Source organism: Parasteatoda tepidariorum, chromosome 5, assembly GCF_043381705.1.
Source record: "Parasteatoda tepidariorum isolate YZ-2023 chromosome 5, CAS_Ptep_4.0, whole genome shotgun sequence".
Taxonomy (NCBI): domain Eukaryota; kingdom Metazoa; phylum Arthropoda; class Arachnida; order Araneae; family Theridiidae; genus Parasteatoda; species Parasteatoda tepidariorum.
This window is the reverse complement of record NC_092208.1, coordinates 85,896,006-85,920,386: the sequence shown is the minus strand read 5'-3', so window position 1 is coordinate 85,920,386 and position 24,381 is coordinate 85,896,006. Positions and strand designations below refer to the sequence as shown.

The window sequence follows — 24,381 nt, the reverse complement described above, 5'->3', positions numbered from 1 at the left end:
TCTACGACTGCTGATTCTTCTACAATTAACGTCGCAGGTTACAGAGTTTAACTTCTTCCGTGCGGAGGGACTCCACGCACTTTTTTTTCTTTATCCTTTGGCATTCTTTTTAAACCATGCACATTAAAATTTTTAAATAATTTGAATTCATATTCACCAAACGTACAGGTTGATCGAGCTAATTAATAACTTACTACATTCAACAAAGGGGTTAAGTTCTAAAAATAATTCTTAATCTTCTCTTCTCATCTCTCACATTCAGTCATAAAATTTGATATTAGAACGTAACCAAAATTAAACTAGTAAAATTCACAAATAACCCTAAAACAAACCCCTGAAAACAAATTCCCCTAAAATACCCACTGAAGATAAAAAATGCCCCTAAATTTAGGGGGAGAACCCCTAATCTGGCAACACTGTTTGATGGCTAAATCTTCGCGGGTATGTCAAGGGACGTAATTTTAAATCCCCCTGTGACTGTAAATCAACAAGAATTGCGTACTTTAGAGTCACGTGTAACTAATATTTAATATTATGAATAATGGATAATTTATCACTTTGGTCACATCACACTCGTAAAACAATGGTGTCATTTCAAAAGAAGGAAGCATATTTTCGATAGACTTCATTACTTAGAGGAAATAAAAGAGCATTAAACACTTAACGAAATTCATAAGTATTTGATAATTTCCTAGCATCTCTTAAATTAAATATTCGCTGTCAGGAAGGGCATAAAAAGTCGAAGACTAAATGAACAAATTCGAAAATATTTTTTTTTTCAGAATAACAAAATGGCTCATGTAAACGTGAATAAATATTTCTAAATAATTCTTCATGTTTAATGTAAGAAAATTTTTTATTCAAAACTATTTTGAACATAATGTATAAATTAATTTCTCCAACAGAGTAAATTAATTTCTCCAGCAAAGTTCAATTCTTTAAAGTAGCGAAGTAGTCCATTACAATTTTAAAGTAGTTTATAGTCACTACATTTAAAGTAGTTGCAGTTAACTACATTTGTAACAGAGTAGTTGTAAATATAGTAAACTACAAAAATAATGTAGTTTTTTCCGACCACTGCCCAAATACCGCAATAACTTTCTCATAAAGGCTCTTTTTTTCCCTCAATAAAAGTAGTTACGTTCATGCCTCCTTAACAAGGAATGATTCACAAGGTACGATTAAAAAAAAGTGCTTGGCTACATCTGAAGTACGGCCGAACTATGTAAGGATCAGGGAACTGGTCTTGAATCGGAAAGATTCTGGGTTCGATTCCGCGACAAGGCACGAATGTTCTTTCATTCTCTGTGCTATCTGTCCTTACTGAGAGGAGCAACGTTGGCCCATCTTATAGGGTGCCCCTGAAAGAATGTCTAACAAATCTGCCCTGTAAATTGCCTGAATTGACAAAATATTAACACAGATGGGCATTGTGTGTGTAAAAATAAAATAAAAATACATATGAACTGCGTAGCTTACTTTTCAAAGTCATATCAACCGTAAAGTTTCGGTGATGTTTTCATAAACTTTAAGAACAGTCCTAAAATAATCCAGTCTTCAATTTCACAGAGATAAGGAATCCGGTTTGATAACACCCAGAGGTACGAAAAAGGGTATTTTTACCAAAAGAAAATTGTGAAAATTCTCATTTCATCGTGTAAAACAATACCATCGAAGTAATCATTTATCATCTTAATAGGTTTACGTTTTTTTTTTAAAAAAAAGGAGAGTAAATTAAATTTCGCACTGAAGCTACCCCTCATTAAAGAAACATTAACATCTGAAACATCTGACACTTTGATGTGAAACACTAGGGCGTGTATCCTGACCGAGAAAAATCACCTTATAATTCTATTTTTATTCTTATTTTTTTATATATAAGTTAGAGATAACACACGTTTGAGCACCTAAGAAATTGATTATTAATTGTAGGATGATTTAAAAGTTGAGATAAAAAGGAAAATATATAAGCTTGAGTACTTTTTATATATATAAAAAAAAGTATAAGAAAGCATTGAAATTATGAAATGGAGGAAACTGAAAAAAAAGGGAGCTAAAAAACTGCTAATCATGCTTTTCCACTTTAAACACGCTAATTAAATAAATCTAAATGCTTAAAATTTGAAGATAAATAACTTGCATATTATTAACAAAAATAATCATATTCTCTTAAAAAAAAGTCAGACGCAATGTTATAAATTATCAACTAATGTCCGTTGTTCCCATGTGCAGGCAGGGCTGGATTACCGATTAGGTCAGGGCCACCCAATGATTAGGGGCCCCTTGAAATTTCTTTTTTGAAAAAAAATTTAACAAAAATTAGGAAAAACAATAACTTTTAAAAATAAAAATTAAATATATATTAATAAAATACGATAATTTTTTTTTACATAATGTAATACATAATTTTAAATATGATTTCTTAAATGAAAAGATATATAAATACTTTTATATTTGAATAAATAAAAAATGTACTAGGAAAAAAAATTTAATCTAAGGGCCCCAAAAATTTGAATGGTCTAGGGCCCCGCTTACGCGCTTAATCCGGCTCTGTGTGGAGGGTTGCCACAGGCGACTAAAAATACAAAATGTGGTGATTAACAAAATTCAAAACTTCATGAAACGTGCTAAAAATTAGCGACATGATCAAGTATATTTTTTTAAGTTTACCATTGAAATAATTGCAGTGAAAACTGCGGAGATAGACTAATAAAGAGCTGAAGCGGAATACCTGGCCAATAAAGCAACCTCCGTGAATTATGCATTATACATTGAATCAATGCCTGTGTTTTTAAAAATTAGTTGATTTGTTAAATTAAAAGTTAGTATTTAATTTGAATAAGTGTTAAATAATAGATATTCTTTTCTGCTTTTTACCACTTCATTTTGGAGAAAGCAGAGAGTTCTGATTTCATATCAGGAAATAAATATTTATACTATGAATATTTTTTGGTAAACAGAACTATTTAATTTTTCTGAAAAATAAATTCTAATAATGAAACATTGTGACACTTTTTATTTTTTAAAAAAAGAAACCCATTTTAAACTCCTTGCACTCCGAATTCACCTCTAAAAAACCATCAACAGTCACAGCTCAAAATCTAACATTTTTTTTTAGTTCATTAACTAGTAACCCATTATTCTAATAATTTTATATTTATATAATTGTATTAAGTATTTTAAATGTTTTAGTACTTATATTGGTTCAAACAGCATTCTAAAGTACACGGAGAGCAAAGGGTTAAAAGAAAAGCACGCTATTCTTTTCTTTCCGCCATTTCTATAGACAAGCAGAGATTTTTTTTTCAAGCTCTAACAAGACATGCATTTCTTTTCTAAATTTACAAAATATGCAAGAACTATAAATATTTTTCAAAATTCGTAACCTTAAAATTATTTAAGATTGTAAATTTAATAAGATTTCTTGCTCAATTTTCATAATTATAACTATCATAAACATATTTAGCCCTAAGAGAAAGTACACAAATCTGGAATTCGCCTAAAAAATTTTATAACAGTTATTCAAAAATAATATATATTTTCCACAATTCATTACCTTAAATTATTTAAGCTTGTAGATTTAATAAAGTTTCTTGCTCAATTTGCATAATTATAACTATTATAAACATTTCTAGGCTTAATAGGACATAACGCAAATCTGAAACATGAAATACATTCTAATTTAGTATACATATATTATGAAATAAATTACAATTTTAAGTTTACTATCATATTCTTCAGAGGGCTAAACTGCAAAAATTCCTTTTCAAAAATAAATTTTTATCGTTCATTTTCTTGACTTTTTGACAAGAAGAGTAATTACTCTCCCGCTGTACATCGTAAAAAATATATAAATAAAAATTAGATATTTTATCGAATATTCTGACATTTGCTTTTTTCCCCTAAAGAATAAAAGCTGGGTGTTTAAAAAAAAATGCCAAGTACAGCAAAAAAATATTACTATAAGGCAAATATTCAGAATTATAAATAAAATATTTTTGAGAAATAGAACTTATTTTATATTCCGCCCACTTTGTAGATAAGATACTCGAAGTCTGTACTAGATTGATCACGTGAGATTTCCAGATGAGATAAAAACGATAAATCGAATGTTGGGTGTCCTCCTCTATTCAAACGTCTTCTGCGGTGTCGTAGTTGACATAGCAGGAACAGAATTTGACGTCGACATGAACTGTTCACAAAATGATTTGTAGATACACTCTTGCAAATTACTTCCTCCATTTAACATTCTTTGAAAAGCTGCAGCGTACGAAGTTCGGACAGAAGTATTGCGAACAGTGCTATACTTACTCGATGGATATCAAATTTCTTTTAGTTGCAAATGCTTAACATTAGATTTACGGGACGCGTCATTTTGACGCTTTTGAATATACGTTTTTGTGTCTGATAATTAACTTAAAATATCGCCTGCACCTATTAATTAGCATATTTGAGATCCCTTCTCGAGCCGTAAAGATTGAGTTCTAGAACGTTCTATCATTAGATCTAAACGTTCGATCATTAGATTAAAAGTTATTCAGGGGGATCCGTTTTATTTTTCTTCATTTTTTGCTCATTGTACATTTTGAACGATATTGATTAAAGCCAAGATTAAGATGTTTCTTAAACATTTAAAATGATAGGAAAATTACACTAGGGAACAAATTTTTTGTTGCACACATACAAAAGCTTCGTACTGAGTAATTCAGATGTGAGAATTTCAGATCTGAAATTCATTTTGTTCTTAAAGCTGATTTTAATTATAATTCAAAGCATTTATTTATGCAAATTTTTTAAACTTGTGCATTTTGTCAAAAAAATACACTAAAAATGTCATTTAAAAATTCTTTATATCTATATATAAAATATTATAAAATTCTTATATAGATTTGAAATCAGCGACGTGAAAATATCCAAGATAAGTCAAAAAAAGCTCATGCAACAAAAGACAAACAAAAAAATAAAGAATTTGTTGCCCGCAGTGTTATCTGTTAACCAATGATTAATCGTTTGTTCGCAATAGTTAGATTAAGGAAACCTTGCTTTGTAGAAAAAATATGGAATCAATGTTCCTGCATAGAAGTTCTGTCATTAACCACCTTAACACGCATGGCCACCTTTCTATGAACGTTTTTTAGAGTGAAAATTATAATTCATCTACTGTTAAATCTACAACCAGAGAAACCGACTGCTCCGCATTCCACAAAACATTTTAAAAAACGACAAGGAACTACAAACTAAAATTAGCTGATTTTCGCTTAATTTTGCCTACTTTTCTGAAAGTCTCAACATGGCTGAACTGTAAAATCGTTTCTTATCTCATTAGCCTCCGTATTATGTAGAAGTAGTGGTGAGTAGAAACCCTAAAAATCGAATTTACTAACTTAATAATTATTAATTGAAATAATACCACTCAAAAATATATTTATCATCTGTGTGGAGCATTTTGTAGTCTTTGTCTACAACTAAAATGCAACAGTAAGAAAATAATCTTGTCAACAAAAAGTAGTATTTATATGAAAAATACTTACATAAAAAAAGTGGTATAATGCGTGTTTTTGTTTTCTTATTAGAATCTAACCAAATATTTCGTGACTTTTATTCTGAAATCCATGTTTTTGAGCTGCAATGAATTTTGAGAAGCAATTTCTGAAGGAATTCCGTATTGTGGAATAGAAACTAGTTTTAAAAAAGAAGTGGTAATTAACTAAACCATTAAAATGGATTTTTGTTTCATATTTTCGTCAACATTTGACACTCTGATATATCTTTCTGTTATCTACCACCTTATCTTTAAAAATGCTCTTTCACGTCCAATAATAAATAGTATTATACTTAATATGCTGTTGTAGATAGAACTATTTAGTTTCTACGAAATAAATCAGAATATTGAAACACTTAAACTACCACTTCTTTCTTTTCTTCTTCTAAAAAGACCCATTTTATTTTACGAATTGATTATAAGCCAATCTGGATTGTTTAAAGACTTATTTTTACAAAAATTGAATATATTTCATGAACAGAATACTTCAGGAATAGCAGTTAATGTTTCCTTCAAATAGTTTTATTTAGTAATAATTCAAATAGTTTTATAAACTCATTATTATTAATTCGTTGAAATAGTTCAGTAGTTCTCAAGCAACGATTCTTCAATTAACGCTTGATCAAATTGGCCGTTTACAAAAAACTATAAACCTAAAAAGAACCGTATGAATAAAAGCTACATTTTAAAGCCATCACGTATCAGACAGCAACAACAACGGAATCAAAAAACACAGAACAATACTCTTTCAACCTAGTTAAGACATTATCTGTTTTTCGTGACTTGGATCTTTATAAGAATCTCTAAAACTCTCTTTTTTTTGTATAATACCAAAGATCACGTCTCCCCACAATAAATTCTTTTAAAATCGTTCGTAAAGGATTATAGAATAAAAGAAGTCCATAACCATCTCGACGCCCCATATCGTCAATCAAGACTTCAACCAAATTACCATAAAAATATACAAAACTTTCAGCATCGGCTGTTACAAAAGTTTGACAATAAGCCACTTTTGACCTTTGCTGAATATCATTAAAGGGAATAGCATACGGTCAACTAGAATTCTAAACATGTATGTTCAAGGATATTATTGACCGGCGGGCAGTTTCTTGAATGCTTTTTTATACAATCATTCACCATTTGCTGACACTGAAACCACGTTTTGCTGAGCTTACAAGTCGAGACGCCCAAATCATTATTTTTTCTTTCTTTTTGGAGAGATGGCGTCCAAGAATGATAGAATGTATTTTGCTCGAGCCCAAATCCTTTTATAAAGCAGTTAACGGCCATTTCGAACTTCCGCGTTCTTGTAGGAGTGAGGATTCTTCGTGCATTTGAATGAACTTTGTTTAGGGGGTGTTGACTCTTAGTTTATTTGAACAGTGCTCTTAAAATAACTGTAATTGCATAGGGACTGTTAGGGATTAAAGTGAAAAACAACTCGAATAAAGCACGCATGAAGCACAGAACAAATTTTACCAACCTTAATGACTCTATTGCTTATGCTAATGGCAGGGGTATTTATCAAATTCCTTGTCAGTGTAGTCTTGCGAATATTGGACAAACTAAACACACCCTTAAATTTCGAATTAGAGAACGTGTTAAAAATAAGGGTGTCAAACGATCTTCCATCACCTAGTAGTAATTCTAATCATAGGCTTGAGTTTTCTTCTGCTAAAATCATTTAACACTCCTCTTCTTCTACTCAGCTTGATTTCTGGGAATCATTCCATGTTTTGAAAAATTCCATGAATTTAGTTAATGACCTGTTATTATCCCACCCTTCCCCAATGTTTGAAAATCTCTTTTAGTTTAATATTTTGCATCCTGCTGCTCCTGTCAAAATCCATGTCTGTTTCTTATCCCTTTTTTTAAAAAAAATCTTGTTCAAGCATGTTCCTTTGCCGCTTTTGGTTAAACCACTTTGCACATAATTATCTTTTTACTTTCCTACTGCCCTTTAGTGTTCAAACTCTGAGGAAGATTCTTGTCAAGAGAACGTAAATTATAGTACGTCCATTTCTGTACTTCATTCGTCCTTTATTCACGTTTTTTATTTATTTCGATTTAATCTACGCGACACAAGAGATTCCTTAGCCTCCATCTGGACTGTTAGTGCCGTTTGGGTAAATTGCTGTTAATGTGTACGGTAAGAGGAAATACTGAAAATTCGAAAGCTAATAAATTCTATGAAACTGTACGCATTAAATAGGCTTTTATATTTTCAGTCATGGCACAGGTTAAAACGTCGCTTTTTATTCTTTTTTTTTTTTTTCTGTCCTTTGATTGTGGTGGAACCCTAAATAATCTTTTGTATTTGGACCTCTACTCTATAAATAAAATTCGTTAGCAACTCTGAACACATTAATAAAAAAATGTGAGGAATGATTTTAAATTAAATGTGATTTTTTTTTCCATCTTTGTAAAATTGTTTCGCGTTTAATGCAAGACATTTGAATTCTCGGAACTGCATTGACATCTATTTCTGAATTGGTGAAGCATGTTTTCTTGCTGAAATAAAAACAAAAACTGTTTCCAAACGTTGAGAACAATTATCAGAGATATAAATTTCTTTATTGTTATTTTAATAATAACCTATAATAATGCAATAGTTATAAATGTTTTTTTCCCTAATGTATTCAATATATTGCAGCCAGAAAAAAAAATTATGTTTGATAAATTATTTTCACTAGCATTTTGATTAAATAATTTAATGAAAAGTGCCGAAATAAGTATTAAATTAATTAAATATAATTGCAGGTTTCATAAATGAGTATACAGGTTTAAAAAGAATTCTAATTATTCCGCTGGGGTAAATCGGTACTCCAAAAACAAAACGAACAAAAAAATTCCGAAGATTTATAAGCAATATAAATTTTTGTCTCTATATTTATTGAAAAAAGGAAATTTAGGAAATTAATTATGTTTTGGGAAATTTAATTATGTTTTGGGAAATTAAGTTTCGGGAATAAAATTTTGTTTTGTGAATAATTGGGAAAGCAATGGGACTAAAACTTCAAGTATTATGAGAAATGGTTAAAACTTTTCAAAGGAAAAAAAAAAAAAAACTTGTAAAATTAAATATAGGAAAAAAGAAATTTTAATTTCGAATTAAAAATATTCTTTCATTCAGATAAAAGAATAGTGTTAGAGGGGGGAATTTATTTAAGAATTTAAGGGATTTAATATCGAAAATATAGATATTTTCGATATTTAATATAGATTTATTGGCTCTGACGTCATAAGTCATATGTGTGGGTATGTGAGGTATTCTTCTTCTAGAAATTCAAGTACCCAATTCCATAGGAGGAATTAATTATATAAGCTACAGCCCTAATTAACAGAGGGGGAGAAATTTTTTTTCTCTGTCGCATGAGGTTTTTGAACGAATTTTAGATATTTTCGGTGCGCAGATTTCTCTCAACAAGCACCAGTTTTTATGCAATTTAATTTCTTGTAAAACTCACTCGACTAAATAGTAAGTGTCTGCAACTCTCTGTTACGTTGGGAGTGGTAGGAAGTAGACGTGAGTCTATGATTCGATACGTTAAGGTCATATGTTTCTTTGTTTTAAATGCTATTTTCAAAAGAGCTGACAATTGTAAATCTGTGAATATAAACCTACACGCTCTTTATAAACTTGTACATTCAGAAGTAAAATAAACCGAAAATACCATTTCGAAAAAAATCTGCACCTTTTCGAACAAACCTAATTTCCGATTTGAAATTCCCACATCCGAATTAGGTAAAACAAAGTACTTACATAAATGCAGCAAAAAATTTGGTTCCCAGTGTTATTCTTCACTTTTAAATAGTGCTTACTGAAGGGTTCAATCAAATTTATTTAACAAAGAATCAAACATTAAAACATTAAACTCAAAAAATCAAAATTAGCTATCACGAAAAGAAATGTTACCACAAAGTGCAGAAAGTTGGCAGGTTTAAATCTAAGGAAAGCAACAGCCTTGCAAAGTTTCATTTTGCTATCCTATATTGCAGGGTGCCTATTACCCTTTTTCCAGTTTCACCGATTATTTTTACGATACAATATCTGAAACGAATCCGAAATGGAGGAATAGGAATTAGTTTTTAAAAAGAAGCAGCAATTAACAGAACTACTAACTGAGATTTTTGTCAATAGCAGACACCTTACATTAGTATACTCCTGCGTAGTTATATTATTAGTATATAACTGCTCAGTTATACCATAAGTATGCTACTTAGTTTTACTATTACTATATTACTGCCTAGTAATATACTATACTACTATGGTATAATATAAGTATATTACTGCCTAATTATAGTGTTAGAATACAACTGCCTACATATACCATAAATATACTGCTTAGCTATACCATTAGTATATTACTACCTAGTTATTAGCATGTCACTGCCTATTAGTATATTACTACGCAATTATAGAGAGCTCGCCTCCTAATGAGGTGACATCGGTTCGAATCCCAGCAATAGCTCGTCGATACGAACTCTGCACCGACGATAGTGCTGACGAAAATATCTTCAGTGGTGGACGGATCATGAGTTAGAGTTCACTTGCCGTCAGGCTAACCCAGGTAGGTTTTCCTCTTTCTGTAAAGCAAATGGGGTTAGTTCCATTATAAAACCATCCACGTTGGCAAATTTCCCCCCAATGCTTGATCCAGGAGTTCTCTTGTCTTCTGAATTGAGTTCAAAATTACAAGGCTACGAAGTTGAACAGTGATTGTCGTAAACTCCGAATTGGGCCGGCTGTTCAATGACGGTTTTAAAATACTACTGCCTATTACAGCCTACATATACCATAAATATACCATGCAACTGCCTATATATATCATACAAGTGTCTACATATACCATAAATATACCATACAACTGCCTATATATACCATAAATATACCATACAAGTGCCTATATATACCATAATTATACTACTTAGTTATACCATTAGTATATTATTACCTAGTTATAGTAATAATATACAATTGCCTACATATCCCATTATATACTTAGTTATGTTATTGGCATATTACTGCTTACTTAGACTAGGAGTATATTCCTGTCTAGCTATACTGTAGGTAAACAATTGCCTACATATACTTTAAGTATTCTACTTAGCTATACCATTAATATATTACTGCCTAGTTATACTATTAGTATACAACTTAGTTTATCCAAATACTACTGTATAGTTATACTGTTAGTATACTCTTGACCAATTGTATACTCAAAAGTCCTTCGAAACTGGATGATTAGGCTAACATTGTACTGTCGAGTTTTTCATTTCTCATTATTTATGAAAAAAAATGTTAGATGATGGTTCTGTGTTATAAGAAGCACAGAACAAAAACGAAGTTTTTTGAGTTTAATAAAGTTAAAATAATTTTTTTTTCCGAATATAAACTAACCAAACCATTAGCATTCCACAAACGGTTTTGTATGATTACTCTTTGAATCGAACACTTTCAATTAAGAATCATGCCGACCATTTGAAAGCAGCGGTAGATGATCATTGCTGTGAGCTAGACCAGCAGGGGAAAAAGAAGCACACATTATTTCTCAACCCCTCAGGTTTCTGTAATTACAGGGTTAATGTCACCGTAGCTATTTACCGAACAATTAGGGTTAAGATTTAACGGCAAGTAGATATTTTTACATGTTCCATATATGCATCTCAAAACTCTTATAACCGTTAAGCCTATTTCAAAAAAATTACTCCATGTTTATTATTTAAATGAGCGATTTTAGTAAAAGCAGTCATGCTGTGTCAGAGACATTAAAGGCAATGGCATCGTTTTATAGAAGGCAATATATGTCGTTGACGTATCACATCTGTCTTCTTTTCTTTTTTTCTTTTTTTTTTTGTTCCAGGTGATATAGTTTTGCCTTGACTAATCCTGACTTTACATGTAACTAGCTAATAAGGGTAAAATATTTCGCGATATTTTTATTTTATCGAATATTTTACACAATTTACTTATTAAAAAATAATAGTGAAACTATTCTTTTAATATGAATGCTCGGCACAACAGAAAAGTGATTTATCTATGAAAAGCATCTGTATATATAAAAAAAAGAATAATGCAGTGCGCAAAAAAAAAAAAAAAAAAAAAAAAAAAANAAAGAATAGTGCAGTGCGCAAAAAGGAAAAAAAAAAAATAGAACGGATTACCCTGGATATATTTTGATCTAACGATAGGATCCTCACTTTCTAGGACTCAACTTCACTAGTCCGAGAAAGTGACCTCAAATATGCTAATTAATAAAGACAGACGATATTTTAATTTACGAAATCAGACACAGAAAAGTTCTTTCTCTGAATAAATATACCTTTTTTTCAATGGAGAAATGTTCAAAGGTTGGACCTCTTGATATTAATTTTACTATTTTCACCATATTACATGAACTTTTTAAGCGAGTTGAAATTTTTTTTCGCGAAATTATAAAATTCGTTTGTCTAAAGATAATTCTATCCAAAAAATAAATTTTAGTAAATATTCATTATTTTGTATCATTTTACTTAATCGTAGTTGAAAAAACATTTGAACTGTATGGTATGCAATTTTTTACATTATTTTAAAGTATGTATTTTTAAATGCCGAAAAAATCTGCGAAATCGATAGAATAGTACCTGAGAAATTGAATTTTAAATCTTCGATTTTTCAAAAATTTGATTTCTCATCATCTATTCGACTAATTTCGCTCAAATGTTATATTTCGCCATGTAAAATTCAAAAAAATTGCATACATTGCAATTCAAAATTTTTTTCAACTATTATTAAATGAAATAATAAAAAATAATTATTCTTTATTAAAATTTATTTTTTGCATAGAATTATTTTTGGACAAACGAGTTTCATAATTGTGTACAAAAAATTTTAAATTCGGGTAAAAAGTTTTCGAAATATGGCGAAATACGCAAAAAATAAAATTGACATTCAGGGGTCCAAACTTTAAATCACTCTCCTGATCAAACTATGGGGACCATATTCTACAGATTGCGGAAAAAAAAAGTATCTAGATAAAGTAAGTTTTTGTGTCCGATTTCGTAACTTAAAATATCGTCTGAACTTATTAATTAGCATATTTGAGGTCATTCCCTTGAACCATTAAGATTGAGTCCTAGAACGAGCAGATCCGATCATTAAATTAAAAGTTATTCAGAGTGGTCCGTTTTTTTTCTACAGGGCACTGTAGCATACCTGCCAACTCTTCCGGATTTTCCGGAAGATTTTATTTTGATATTTAAAGTGGTAGTAAATATATACTATTTTTTCTTTTATAATCTTAATTTTTAAATGATTTTGATCACCACTATTCTTACAAAAATTAAGGACATATATCAATATGCATTACTATCATGGTTGTCAACTCACGTTTTCTCAAATACAACGTATTTGTTTGCTTAAAATTGAAGTTTTAATTCCATTTTAATACCACTGGGAAAAATGATAAAGGAAAGGATTAAAAGTTGGCAGGTATGCTGTAGATATCCGTTCATGTAACTTAATAGGCACTTATCAGAGATGCCAACTTGCTCCGGACAGAGAATAAATATTTTCGAGTGGTAGTTTATTAATTGCGATTCTTGGTTTAATAAATTCAATTTATTAGGTTTATGTACACCACTATTTCTAAAGAATTCGAAGGCTTATATAATTCACCACTTNTATTTGAGGTCACTCCCTTGAACCATTAAGATTGAGTCCTAGAACGTGAAGATCCGATCATTAAATTAAAAGTTATTCAGAGTGGTCCGTTTTTTTTCTCTTCGGGGCACTGTAGATATCCGTTCATGTAACTTAATAGGCACTTATTTCTATTTCCTGTGAGATTGTCTCCAACACATATTTTTACTAACGGTAGATAATTAATATGAAATTTTTAAGGCGAGTACAATTTAAATAAATTTTTTATCTAAACTTGAAAATATGCCTATTGGACTAATTTACGTTTTACATATGTGTTTAAGTTATTTATAAGTAAAGGTGGACTAATTCTTTTAATACTAATTTATTAAAATATTTATACATTACCTTAGCTTTTTATTTTCGGAAATTTAGGAAATTCCGTATTAACTGGAGGATAAGACTTTGGCTTTGAAAAAGATCAAATTATAAATGTTTAGATTATTTATAGATTTTAATCATCGTTAAGGCTAAAATGGCGAAGAAATACCCGAAAGAAGCACTCAAAGTTGCAAAAGCTTTCGAAGAAATCGGAGTTTCGGATGAAATTTAGTGTAAAGTTTACAAATAAAAATGATAGTTTCAACACATCCCATTTTAATTTCGTAGTAGATGCAGAGTGGTCCGTGCGGTATTTTTTACTACAAGTTTAACAGTTTGTATTTATCTAACTAATTATCATGTTTTCATTTCATTCTCCATGCATTTTTCTGTAAGCTTTCATATTTTCTAATTTCTAAATTTTATAGTTATAGCACAGCAAATTAAAACGTTACATAAAATTGAACATCAAAAACGACGATAATTCTTGCTTTTTTTTCTTCTTTTTTTACACGAAGAGATATATTGTTTGTAATAACGTTTTTTCCCTTCATTTCTTACTAGAAGTACGCAAGTATATTCTAAAAATTGTATTTGCTAAAAGATTGAAACTGCTATAAATATCTCGTATCTGGTTCAACTAATAAAGTTTAAGGTTAATCGCTACATTAATATCGTATATTAAATTAATTTATTCAACTTCTAAGAGGTAGAATCGTTTTAAAAACACGAAATGGAAAAATTATTAAACTTGATCTGAGAGAAGTCATGAAAATAAACCCAATTTCTAAAATTAGAAATTTTGTTTTAATAGATAACATTAAAACATCATCTTTTTAATATGGCAGCTTTCAATTTCATTTTATTTAGAGCAATAACTGTAACTGTCAATTTTCCCCTCCAAACCATGATTGCAGAGATTTATCGTTACAATATTTTTTTTCTTTCTGAAACTGAGATCTTCTAACATTATTGGATACCCAATGGTAAATGACGGCATGTAAGAAATCAAACAAATAAAATTAGTCAATAAAGCCGTTAAAACTTTGATATTGGTCGAGCATCGTGACCCAAATCAAACAGATTTAGCTGTCTTGTTTATCTCACCTAATTTCCGGGTTTAGAAAGAAAGAAAAAAAGCGTTTAAACATACGAATAGTCTATAAATTGAGCTGCTCTTCAAGATCAAGCCTAAGGCTCAAAGCTTCAGGTCGTCATTTTAAGAGAGAGAGAAAGAAGTAACATTTATCGGTAAACAAAGTAAAATCGCTGAAAAGCTAGTTTTTCTTCGTGTTTGTTTAGGCAATCGACTTAACCATTTGCCTTTACGGGAGCCATTACTTTTAAATGCATTTTTGTAAGAGCTGTCTTTAAGAAAGTTGCAGTTTTTTTCATACTTTTAGAAAGTAATTTTTATTTGGATAACTACAATAATTCACTTGAACTATGCTCTTTGGAACATTATAAAAATCATTTTCTACACTTTCAATTTGTTCCCTGTTTTAATTTTGATGCAATGCTATTTTTTTGTATAATTTTTTTTTCTTCAATATTCATAGAACTGAGGAAAATGCTAAAAATATAAAACTTTTTTTAAAATAAAAAAAAAAAACTTTTAGCGAAAAGGAGGATTGTTGGATGTAAGCTTTTAGAGTTGTTATCAACCTTAACGTTTAAATCTACACGTAATTCCTAAATTTAACTAAACTTTGAAACTTAATTTTGCATTCTACGAGCAAGATACTTTTGAATGATAATGAACCGTCGAATGGTAAGTTATTTACGTCACACTAGAGCTGTACAATGGGTTATTGGCGACAGTCTGGGAAACATCCCTGAGTATGATCTGAAGACATGCCATCACAATATTGATCCCCTGCCTACGAGTGAAGTCGATCACTTTAAGGTGAAACCGATCGAGGTTCGAGGATGATACTGCGCACCCTCTGTCCCTACGCAGGCTGATCAAAGTGGTCACCCATCCGCTTATACTTTGTCTAAGCTAAGAACTCCTCCCGCCACAAAGTCTGAGGCCGTCTGGTGCTATGGAAACAAGAATGGCTCCTTTTAGGGAGGGTAGCTTCACTCTAGGAACAATAGAAAAAGATTCCCTTTCTCTCGACGACCCGACCCGAAACCACTCCAAAACAGTGACTCCGTATCCCTACTTGAAGTAGTCATACCTCGTTGCCATAGTCACCGCAACAGTTCCAGACGAATGTCTGGAGGAATTCTTATTTTAAACAAACTATACTGACCGAAGCCAGTGATGCTTTACAGATTTTCGATCGCTTTGCCAACTTTTTAAAAAGTTCGCCATGATTTAGTTGCAACTAAGTAATTATTTAGAAGAAGTAGTGAGTAAAAACCCCATGAATCGAATTTACTAAACCAAGTGGTTAACTGAACCACTGGAACAAAGTGGCTTTTTATATGAGCTTTTAAATCAAATAAATTTATACGGTAAATAACTTTTGTTGCAAATAACTTTAAATCAAATGTAATGACCAAGGAATCATACATTAAGCCTTCATTGCGTCCCTTTGCATATCTGCAAAGCTAATGTTTAAATTGTAGCTTATCACCAGGATTTTTAAAGTGAATACTAAGTGTCGAGTGACTCTCGAGTGAATACTAAGAGTCTCCACTCCTCTGGTACTTAGGAAATGGTAGAAAGGCGTTTATACATTTCAGTTCATTATGCATTACGTTAATATGTTTTTTTTTCTCTTAAATGTTATTCTCAAAGGAGCAGACAAGTGTATATTAGTGAATATAAACCTACTTGCTCTTTATAAACTTGCAAGCAAAAAATAAACTAAACCAAAAATGTTTTTTAAAAAAAAGAACATCTAGATGAAAATTTCACTCAAAACTTAGAAAACTGGCAGCCCAGTTATTACAAATGTTAGTATTTAGGAGTACAGTAGTATTTCAAATTCAAGTTATAACTTAAGCGAAAAGTTTGCTCCAGCTTTAATAAACTTTAGTTCACTGCGTAAATTTCAGATTCAAGTAGAAATTTAAACCAAAAGTTTGCACCAGCTTTAATAAACTTTAGTTCACTGCGTAAATTTCAGATTCAAGTAGAAATTTAAGCGAAAAGTTTGCACCAGCTTTAATAAACTTTAGTCTACGGTGAAAATTTTAGTTTCAAGCAGTGTAATATTTCCCGTTCAATAACAAAACAAATGATACATAACGCAGCTATTTGTTTTACGACACTGATACGAAACGATCAGAAATTTTATTACAAAAATATAATTGTTTTTTTGAAGATTTCTCTTTTTGTAATTTAAAATATAGTAAATTGACATTAAAAGGAAGAAAGATTTTCAAAATATATTTTATTAACATTTTTTAAAATTTATCAAATATTCAAGTTCAGTATTTTTCATTTTCTTAACTCTTTGCACTTCTTCTTTTCTTAACTTCGGAAATGAGTTTTGTTTGGAAAATTTTACCTTTAACGCGGAAAAAGACACCTGTTTTTCATAGCCATACATTATTAAAATACTAAATATAATAATTTTTACTCATTTTGTTCTAAATGAACACAAAATTATGAAAACAGTATGATAAATATGTTTAATTATAGGGTTTGTACGAAACTGGAAAAAATAAATAACTTTCATCAATTTTTCTATAAAGAAGCTGAAAATTTCTTAATCTTAGCTACCACTATCGAATTAAAATTCCGTATCGGCCATCTTCGGATCAATATATGTATACTTGAAGAAAATAAAATATTCTGGTAGCTACAAACGAAATAATAAAAAAAAAATTTATCGTAATATTACTAGAGCTTTTTAATTTTTTTCAGGTGTTTGAACCCTGAATAAAAATTCAGCGTCAAAAAGTTAATGTAAAAAGTTAAAAGAAAATAAATATTTTTTTTTATTCCCCTGTTCTTTTTTTGCAAAATGAACCTCAGCTGAGTTGTTTATACCCCAGAAAAGAGAAAATACTTGCAGCAAAACCATTTTATTTCTAGTGTGTTTCTGAAAGAAATAATGGCTACCAAGACTTACTAAAAGTTATTCTTTGTTTCGGGAAACATTCCTGTTTAGACGTTGTAAATGCTAATAAGTCTTGGTAACCAGGTTTCTTTTTCACTTAATATATATTCATTATTCAATATTTTTCACTTGTTACAAAATAATGAAAGTATGAAACGCATGTTTAATATAAATTCTACGTCAAAGGGTTAACAGTCTTTTCTCGTTTGTTTCAGAAAATATATACAAACAGACAGTAGATTTCGACAATACTACAACGTATGTTGAAATACTAGATGCATCTCAATGTGAGGTAAGTACACTCCTTATTACAATAAATGTCAGTTTTCTTTTTTAACCCCTTCCCTGATTGTCCCGAGTTTACTCGGGTATATATAGATTGGAAATATTTAACATCCCGAGAAAACTCGGGTGTTGCAGAATTTGTCAGTACGTTTTGTTTTATCACGTTTTTACTCGGAAGAAAGCATTAAAGAAATATAATCTATTATATATAATTCTCTTACGTGGCTCCCAAATTTTGGCTGTATTTCTTTTCCACCGGTGGCAACGTTTGGTTTGTTTTGTTTTGAAAACACCAAAGCATTCTGCCTTTTAATGANCTCGCGAGCCACCTGCGGCTCTTTGAAAGATTATTTGCGGCTCTCGATAAATGTACCCGAGTTCCCTTTTCATTTTTGTGTTATTAAATTTAATATTTTTCTGAATCCATATGAAATTAACATAATTCAAGGTGAGTGTTTTCCGTTTCCAATATAATTATGACCCGAAAAGCATCTGAAGAATTAGAATTAATAGAGATGCTAGACGATCAAAGCTCTACAATTAAAATATAAGTCGACGTCGATTACTGAATTTTAGAAATTTGTACCAGAATCGAAGTATCCTGAATTAAAAAAGGCTGCTTGTCGAATTATTTCAATATTCGGAACAACATACCTGTACGTATGTGAATCATTTTATTCCACTTTAAAATTCATGAAATCCAAACACCTATCAGTATTAACTGACCAGCATCTCTAAGAATTACTGAGAAGTACTGTCACCAATTATTCACCAAATTTTAAAGAATTATCAAGAGAAGTAAAATAAATGTGTTTAATAATTAAATCCAATACATATATTTTGTACTTTTATTTACATGCTTTCAATAAATATAATTTCTGTAAAAAAATTTTTTTAATACCTTTTAAATACGTATTTAATTGCGGCTCGCGAAAAAATTCAAATTTTGAAAAATGGCTCGACTATCAAGGAGCTTGGCCACCCCTGGTATAGTATATACCAGGTTGATTCTAATGCCAACTTTTCCATAGTTAAAAAGCTATTAGCAAGTAATTGAGTACTTGTCAGAAATTTTTAGTTTTTTTAAAAAAAAGTGTATTTTTTTCTAAATGTTTTTGTTTTGTTAAATGTTTCATTATTAAATAAGAAAGAAAGAAAAAAAAGAAGGTCGGAGCAGCCAACCAACTTTTCCTAAACAAAAAAAAAAAAAAAAAAGGTAACAAAATTTATGATTTGCATAGTGAAATTAATAGTTTAGTAATTAGATTTAAAGTATATGAAAGTTATGTACAAAGAACATGATGATCATGCATAATGAAACATAATACATCTTTTATGCAAAGTTGTTTGGTACTCCCAGGGCCGGATTAACCTATAGGCACACTAGGCACGTGCCTAGGGCCTACGAAAATCAGGGGCCTACGAAAAACTTCGGAGAAAAAAATTTGTTGACAAAAATAATTTAGCTTTAAAAACAACAAGTGTATTTTGCACAAAATTATGAAGATACAAATAAAAATATAATATTTTTCGGTAATAAATTATTTTGCAGAATCTTATGATCTAATATATTACTTTTTTGCGATTTTTGGATTCAACGAAATCTTGTATTATGCTGTCGAATTCCAAACTACGCAAAATGTCTGATTGGATAGACATAAGTGCGAGCGATGCCAAGCGATCTTCATTCATTGTTGAAAGCAAATAATTTTTTNNNAACTTATAGTTGTTCTGCTTCTGAACACTGATGAAAACACAAAATGATGGGCTTCATCAACAATCAAAAATATATACATTTATTTTACAAATTCCATATTATTAGGGTGGCGCCCTTCTGAGAATTAAAAATACAAAATTATCTTCATCAAAGCCGATGCTTTACATCCGCCCTTCAGTGGCAGACTACTATTTCATATTGTTTTACAACACATGGATGTAGCCCTCTGGTGGAAAAGACTTTAAAACAAAACTTACAACAGTTACTTTTCTCAACAACTGAAATTTAGAATAGTGTGATTAAGAAAAATATGTGAACTGTTTGCAATTTCAAATTAATATTGAAATGTACAGGTTTAGAATTTTCTACAGTGAAAGGTTTTCGGAACTTCAGTATTCAAAAAAGTATACAAAAACTAGACGTTAAGAACGTATCCAATGAGCGAGCAAAGCGAGCATTGGATTGCGAAGCAATCCGAAATGAACTGTGAAAGCAGTTCCGGGGATTGGTGAGCGCCAGCGAGAAGGGGGCGAAGCGTCCTAGTATTAGTAATAATCCGTTTTATTGGAAATTTGCGAAGTTTAGTTTGGGAGTTTTGCTTTTGGATTGTGGGACTGCACACGTGTTTTGTGTGATAGTATATTAATGGCTGCTGAATTTACATTAGAAAAAAAAAAAAAAGAGTTAAAAAAATGGCGTATCACTTTGTGTTGTCCCTTGTTTTAAAAGCTATCATACTAAGACTAATATTTAACTTTTTTCATTTTCCCGAGATAACTCAGGATAGTAAATTAAATGTGTTTTAGAAAAAAAAAAAAAAATTTCAACTTAAAACTTGTGCATTATGCTTTGTTTTAGTTCTTTGTATTTATTAAAACAAAATATAAAAATATGTCGATTTTTTTGCATTTTTTAAAAAAAAATTGGAAAGAGAAGCGGTTAAGGTAATATAGCATTTTTTTTAAATAATAAAAAATAATGAAATAAAATGCAAGGCGAATAAAAAATTGAATCTTTCAAACAACCATTAATGTCTGCATATGATTATTTAAAAAAAAAAATGCACTACATTATAAAACAGCTAAATCAAATTAGTCAACTTTTCTATATTTAAAAAGCTGTTAGAAAGTAATTGAGTACTTATCAGACATTTTTAGTTTTTTAAAAAAAGTGGATTTTTTTTCTATTTTTGTTTGTTTCGTGTTTTATTATATAAAAAAAAAGATCTGAGCAGCCAACCAACTTTCTTGCCTTTTAATCAGAGACTTTTCCTAAACAATAAAAAGGTAACAAAATTTATGATTTGCTTTTGATTACTAGTATAGTAATTAGATTTAAAATAATTGAAAGAGTTATGTACAAAGAACGTGATCATAATGTATAATGAAACATGATGCACCTTTTATGCAAAATTGTTTGGTACTCCTCATTATTTAAGGAATAAAAAAAACGCTTTGTTAACTGTCAATATTTTAACAGTAATCAAATTTAACATTTTTTTAATAAATTGCGGACTACATAATAGATAAAAACTCAATTTTTTCGATTGACGAAAAGGATTAAGTTATTATTTCAAGTGTTTGTATCTTCACAATTTCATTTTATGCAAGTTTTTCTCAAATTTTAATATTTCTTCTTATCAAAGAATCTTTAATATGCTTTAATACATATTTCCGAAAGAAACATCTTTACGGTATGATGCAGACTATGTCTGTGAAACTGAGTATAGTATACTCAAGATATCTCGAAAACCTTATGTCAAAAAAATATTTTTTCCTTTGGCATTATATATCCACCTAATATTAATTTGAATTCCTATGTCGATGGGTTTCTTCTCAAAACCTTGTGAAGTCGATTTTTTTTCGAAATAGAAAATGAATTTTTTGCGGAGAAATCACAGTGTAAGTTTATCGTGAAACCAATTCTTTCTATTTAATGCATCATTGATTTTGTTTTACTTTTAAAAATAAAATTATAATTGTTGTATTTAGATATTATAAACAAATTTATTAGTAGTTATTCTTATGTTTTATGACTCTAATTCTAAAAGTAACGTTTTAGAATATATTTTCTACTTTTTAGAACATATTTAGCTCCGAACTTGCTATCTCGAATTTTTCTTAGCGTAACTTCAACTTTGAGAGTATACAGTATTTGTGCGTGTATATTTATATTGCATGCAATAGGCATAACCCAAATACATTTTTATTCATATTTTCCCTTTATTTTTATTGTTTAGTATTAATAGTGCAAATTTTAAGCACTTTATTCGTTAGTCCATCTTTATGCAGGGTTCGAAATTAATGATAGTCAGAGATCACTAAAATTCTTTAATCAAAAACTTACATTCTTCGACAAATGTAGAACACTCTATTCGTTAGTCCATATTTATGCAGGGCTCGAAATTAATGATAGTCAGAGATCATTAATATTCTTTAATCAAAAACTTACATTCTTCGACAAATGTAGAACACTTTATTCGTTAGTCCATCTTTATACAGGGTTCGAAATTAACGGTTATCAGAGATTACTAAAATTAAATATCTTTTCAAAAACTTACATTATTCTGCAAATGTAACGCACTTCGTTAGTTCATCTTAAAGCAAGGCTCGATATTAACGGTATTTTCAGAGTATAATATGTAACGTGTCCGAGATCACTAAAATTTGACTCAGATCATCTCACAATAATCAGTGGTTCTAAAACCAGCAGTTGATGCTAAGTGATGTTTTGATTTTTCAGTTTTGGTCCGAGTTATATTTGCATATTTCTTCATAATTGTGAAGATTACGCTATATACGTATTGTAACTTTTAATTTAAATTCATTTTATTATCTTTTTTGAACTAAAAATTTATTAAAGTCGAATAAACGGACCATTAGTGAAAATGTGTACGTCCAGCAGAACAGCGATTAAATTATTTTAATTTATACCTCTACTATTGATATGTATTTTATGCTGCAATACTGCCGAGTAATTCAAAAAACAACGTAAGTACTTCTGGATTGATTCCGAGAAAAGTGGATTGACAACTATTTTCGCTCCATGGCTAATGCTATGAATGGTAAAATAGAATTTTAAAAAACTGATAAAACAAAATGTATTTTTTATTTAGTTGCAATATGTAGCTTACCATACAAAGATGCCAAATACATAAAAATCTCAATTTCGATTTTTTTTTTGTCGCTTACATTGATTTTTCAATGGCACGTCAGAATACACGTGATTTGATATCAAGGATTTTTTTTCTTTCTTTCAGAGTCACTGTTGCTTACAAGACCACATCGATTGGGCGGATGCGTTTGTGGTTGTTTACAGCGTATGCGACAGATCATCCTTTGAAAAAGCACGCAAAGTCTTGGAGTCGGTGACACTAAGTAAAGGAGCCCTAAGGGCTCCTGCCATCCTCCTGGGCAACAAGAGAGACCTTGAACGTGGCAGGCAAGTTGCAGTGGATGATGGACACGAAGCCTCTCTCCAATACAGGTGCCAATTCTATGAGGTGTCGGCTGCAGAAAACTTCGTGGGCGTCAGCCTAGCTTTTCAGTCTTTGATACGAGAGGCAACAGCAGCCCAGCAGTTAAGGACTTTGCCAGTAAGAAGGAAAACTGGACCAGCATTGTCAAAAATGATTGGCATGGTATTTGGGAGAGGTGAGAAAAAATCCTCATCATTTCGGAAAAAGAGACCATCGCTGTCCATTTGATAATGAAAAGAAAACAATCAGTTGGAAAACTTACATTCCTTCATGTGAAAATTGTTAACACCTTATTATGAAAGTGACTTTTTAAGGTGATGATGATTAACATATTGTTCCTGTCATTTATTCTTTCAGCAGAAAAAAAGAGACTGCTCATCATTCAATGATTCGTCAGTGGTGATAATAAAAACTGTTGCAACTGATAACTAGGCATCACTTTTAAAATGCATAATGTTATTTTTATAAAAAGCATCGCTATGTTGACTTTCATTTGAAATGTTTAAGGGAGCTACTTGTGATTGAGTTAAAGACTTTTTTATTCCAAAACATAAATAAAATTGGTGAAATAAACTGGTCTCAGAATGATTAATTTCCATTTTAAAATTTGTTTCAACATTAGTAAAGCATTTTTTTAAAAAAATAAATACATTTTTATGGATATGTTAACTAAACAAAGTAGATTTTGTGATGAAAAAAAAGATAAGGCAGCTTTCAGGTTACTAGAAGTTTCGATTTATTTTCAGGCCAATAAAGCCTATAATTTACAAAAACGTTCCAGCTTTTAAAAGTTATACTCTTTTTTTGTTAAGTCAGGGTTGCCACTCAAATTGGCTAAAAAAAAAAAAAAACCTTTTCCCTGTGCATATTACACACACTATATTAAAATTAAACACACGATCACAGTGCTCATGTCCGAGCTATATTAGGATAATTATGCTAGTTACATTGCTAGAAACATTTAGAGAAATAAGGAACTGTACAACATACTTAAAAAAGAATAAATAAATACTATATTAAAGGAAATAGTAAAATTCAGCTGAACTATCGTTGAATATCCCACAGATTGCACTTTGAGAGATGGAAATTTTTTCAAAAGAAAAAAAAATTTCCTGTAATTTCCAAGTTTATAAGGAATATTAGCCGTAATTTTAAAGGATTTTTAAATTTGTTATATTTGCCAAGTTTTCCCTGTGGAATAGCAACCCTGTAATTTATTCCTTTGAAGTTTATTGTTTTTCTGTATTCTTCAATATTTAGAATGAAAGAACAAAATAATCACATGAAGAAAAAGTTTAATTAATGTTTAAACAAATAAATAGCTCAAGTAGATATTAA

General features: G+C 30.2%; 1 protein-coding gene across 1 annotated transcript in view; it reads left to right on the top strand.

The window, feature by feature from the left end:
* Positions 1–23,616, top strand: part of LOC107457266 (ras-related and estrogen-regulated growth inhibitor-like protein) — a gene marked incomplete in the record, with an annotated part of 74,458 nt that extends 50,842 nt beyond the window's left edge. Inside the window, 2 exon segments of the mRNA XM_043047604.2 lie at positions 17,779–17,855; positions 22,825–23,616. Of these exon segments, the coding sequence (XP_042903538.1) occupies positions 17,779–17,855; positions 22,825–23,271 (524 nt within the window).
* Positions 23,617–24,381: the final 765 nt, after the last annotated feature.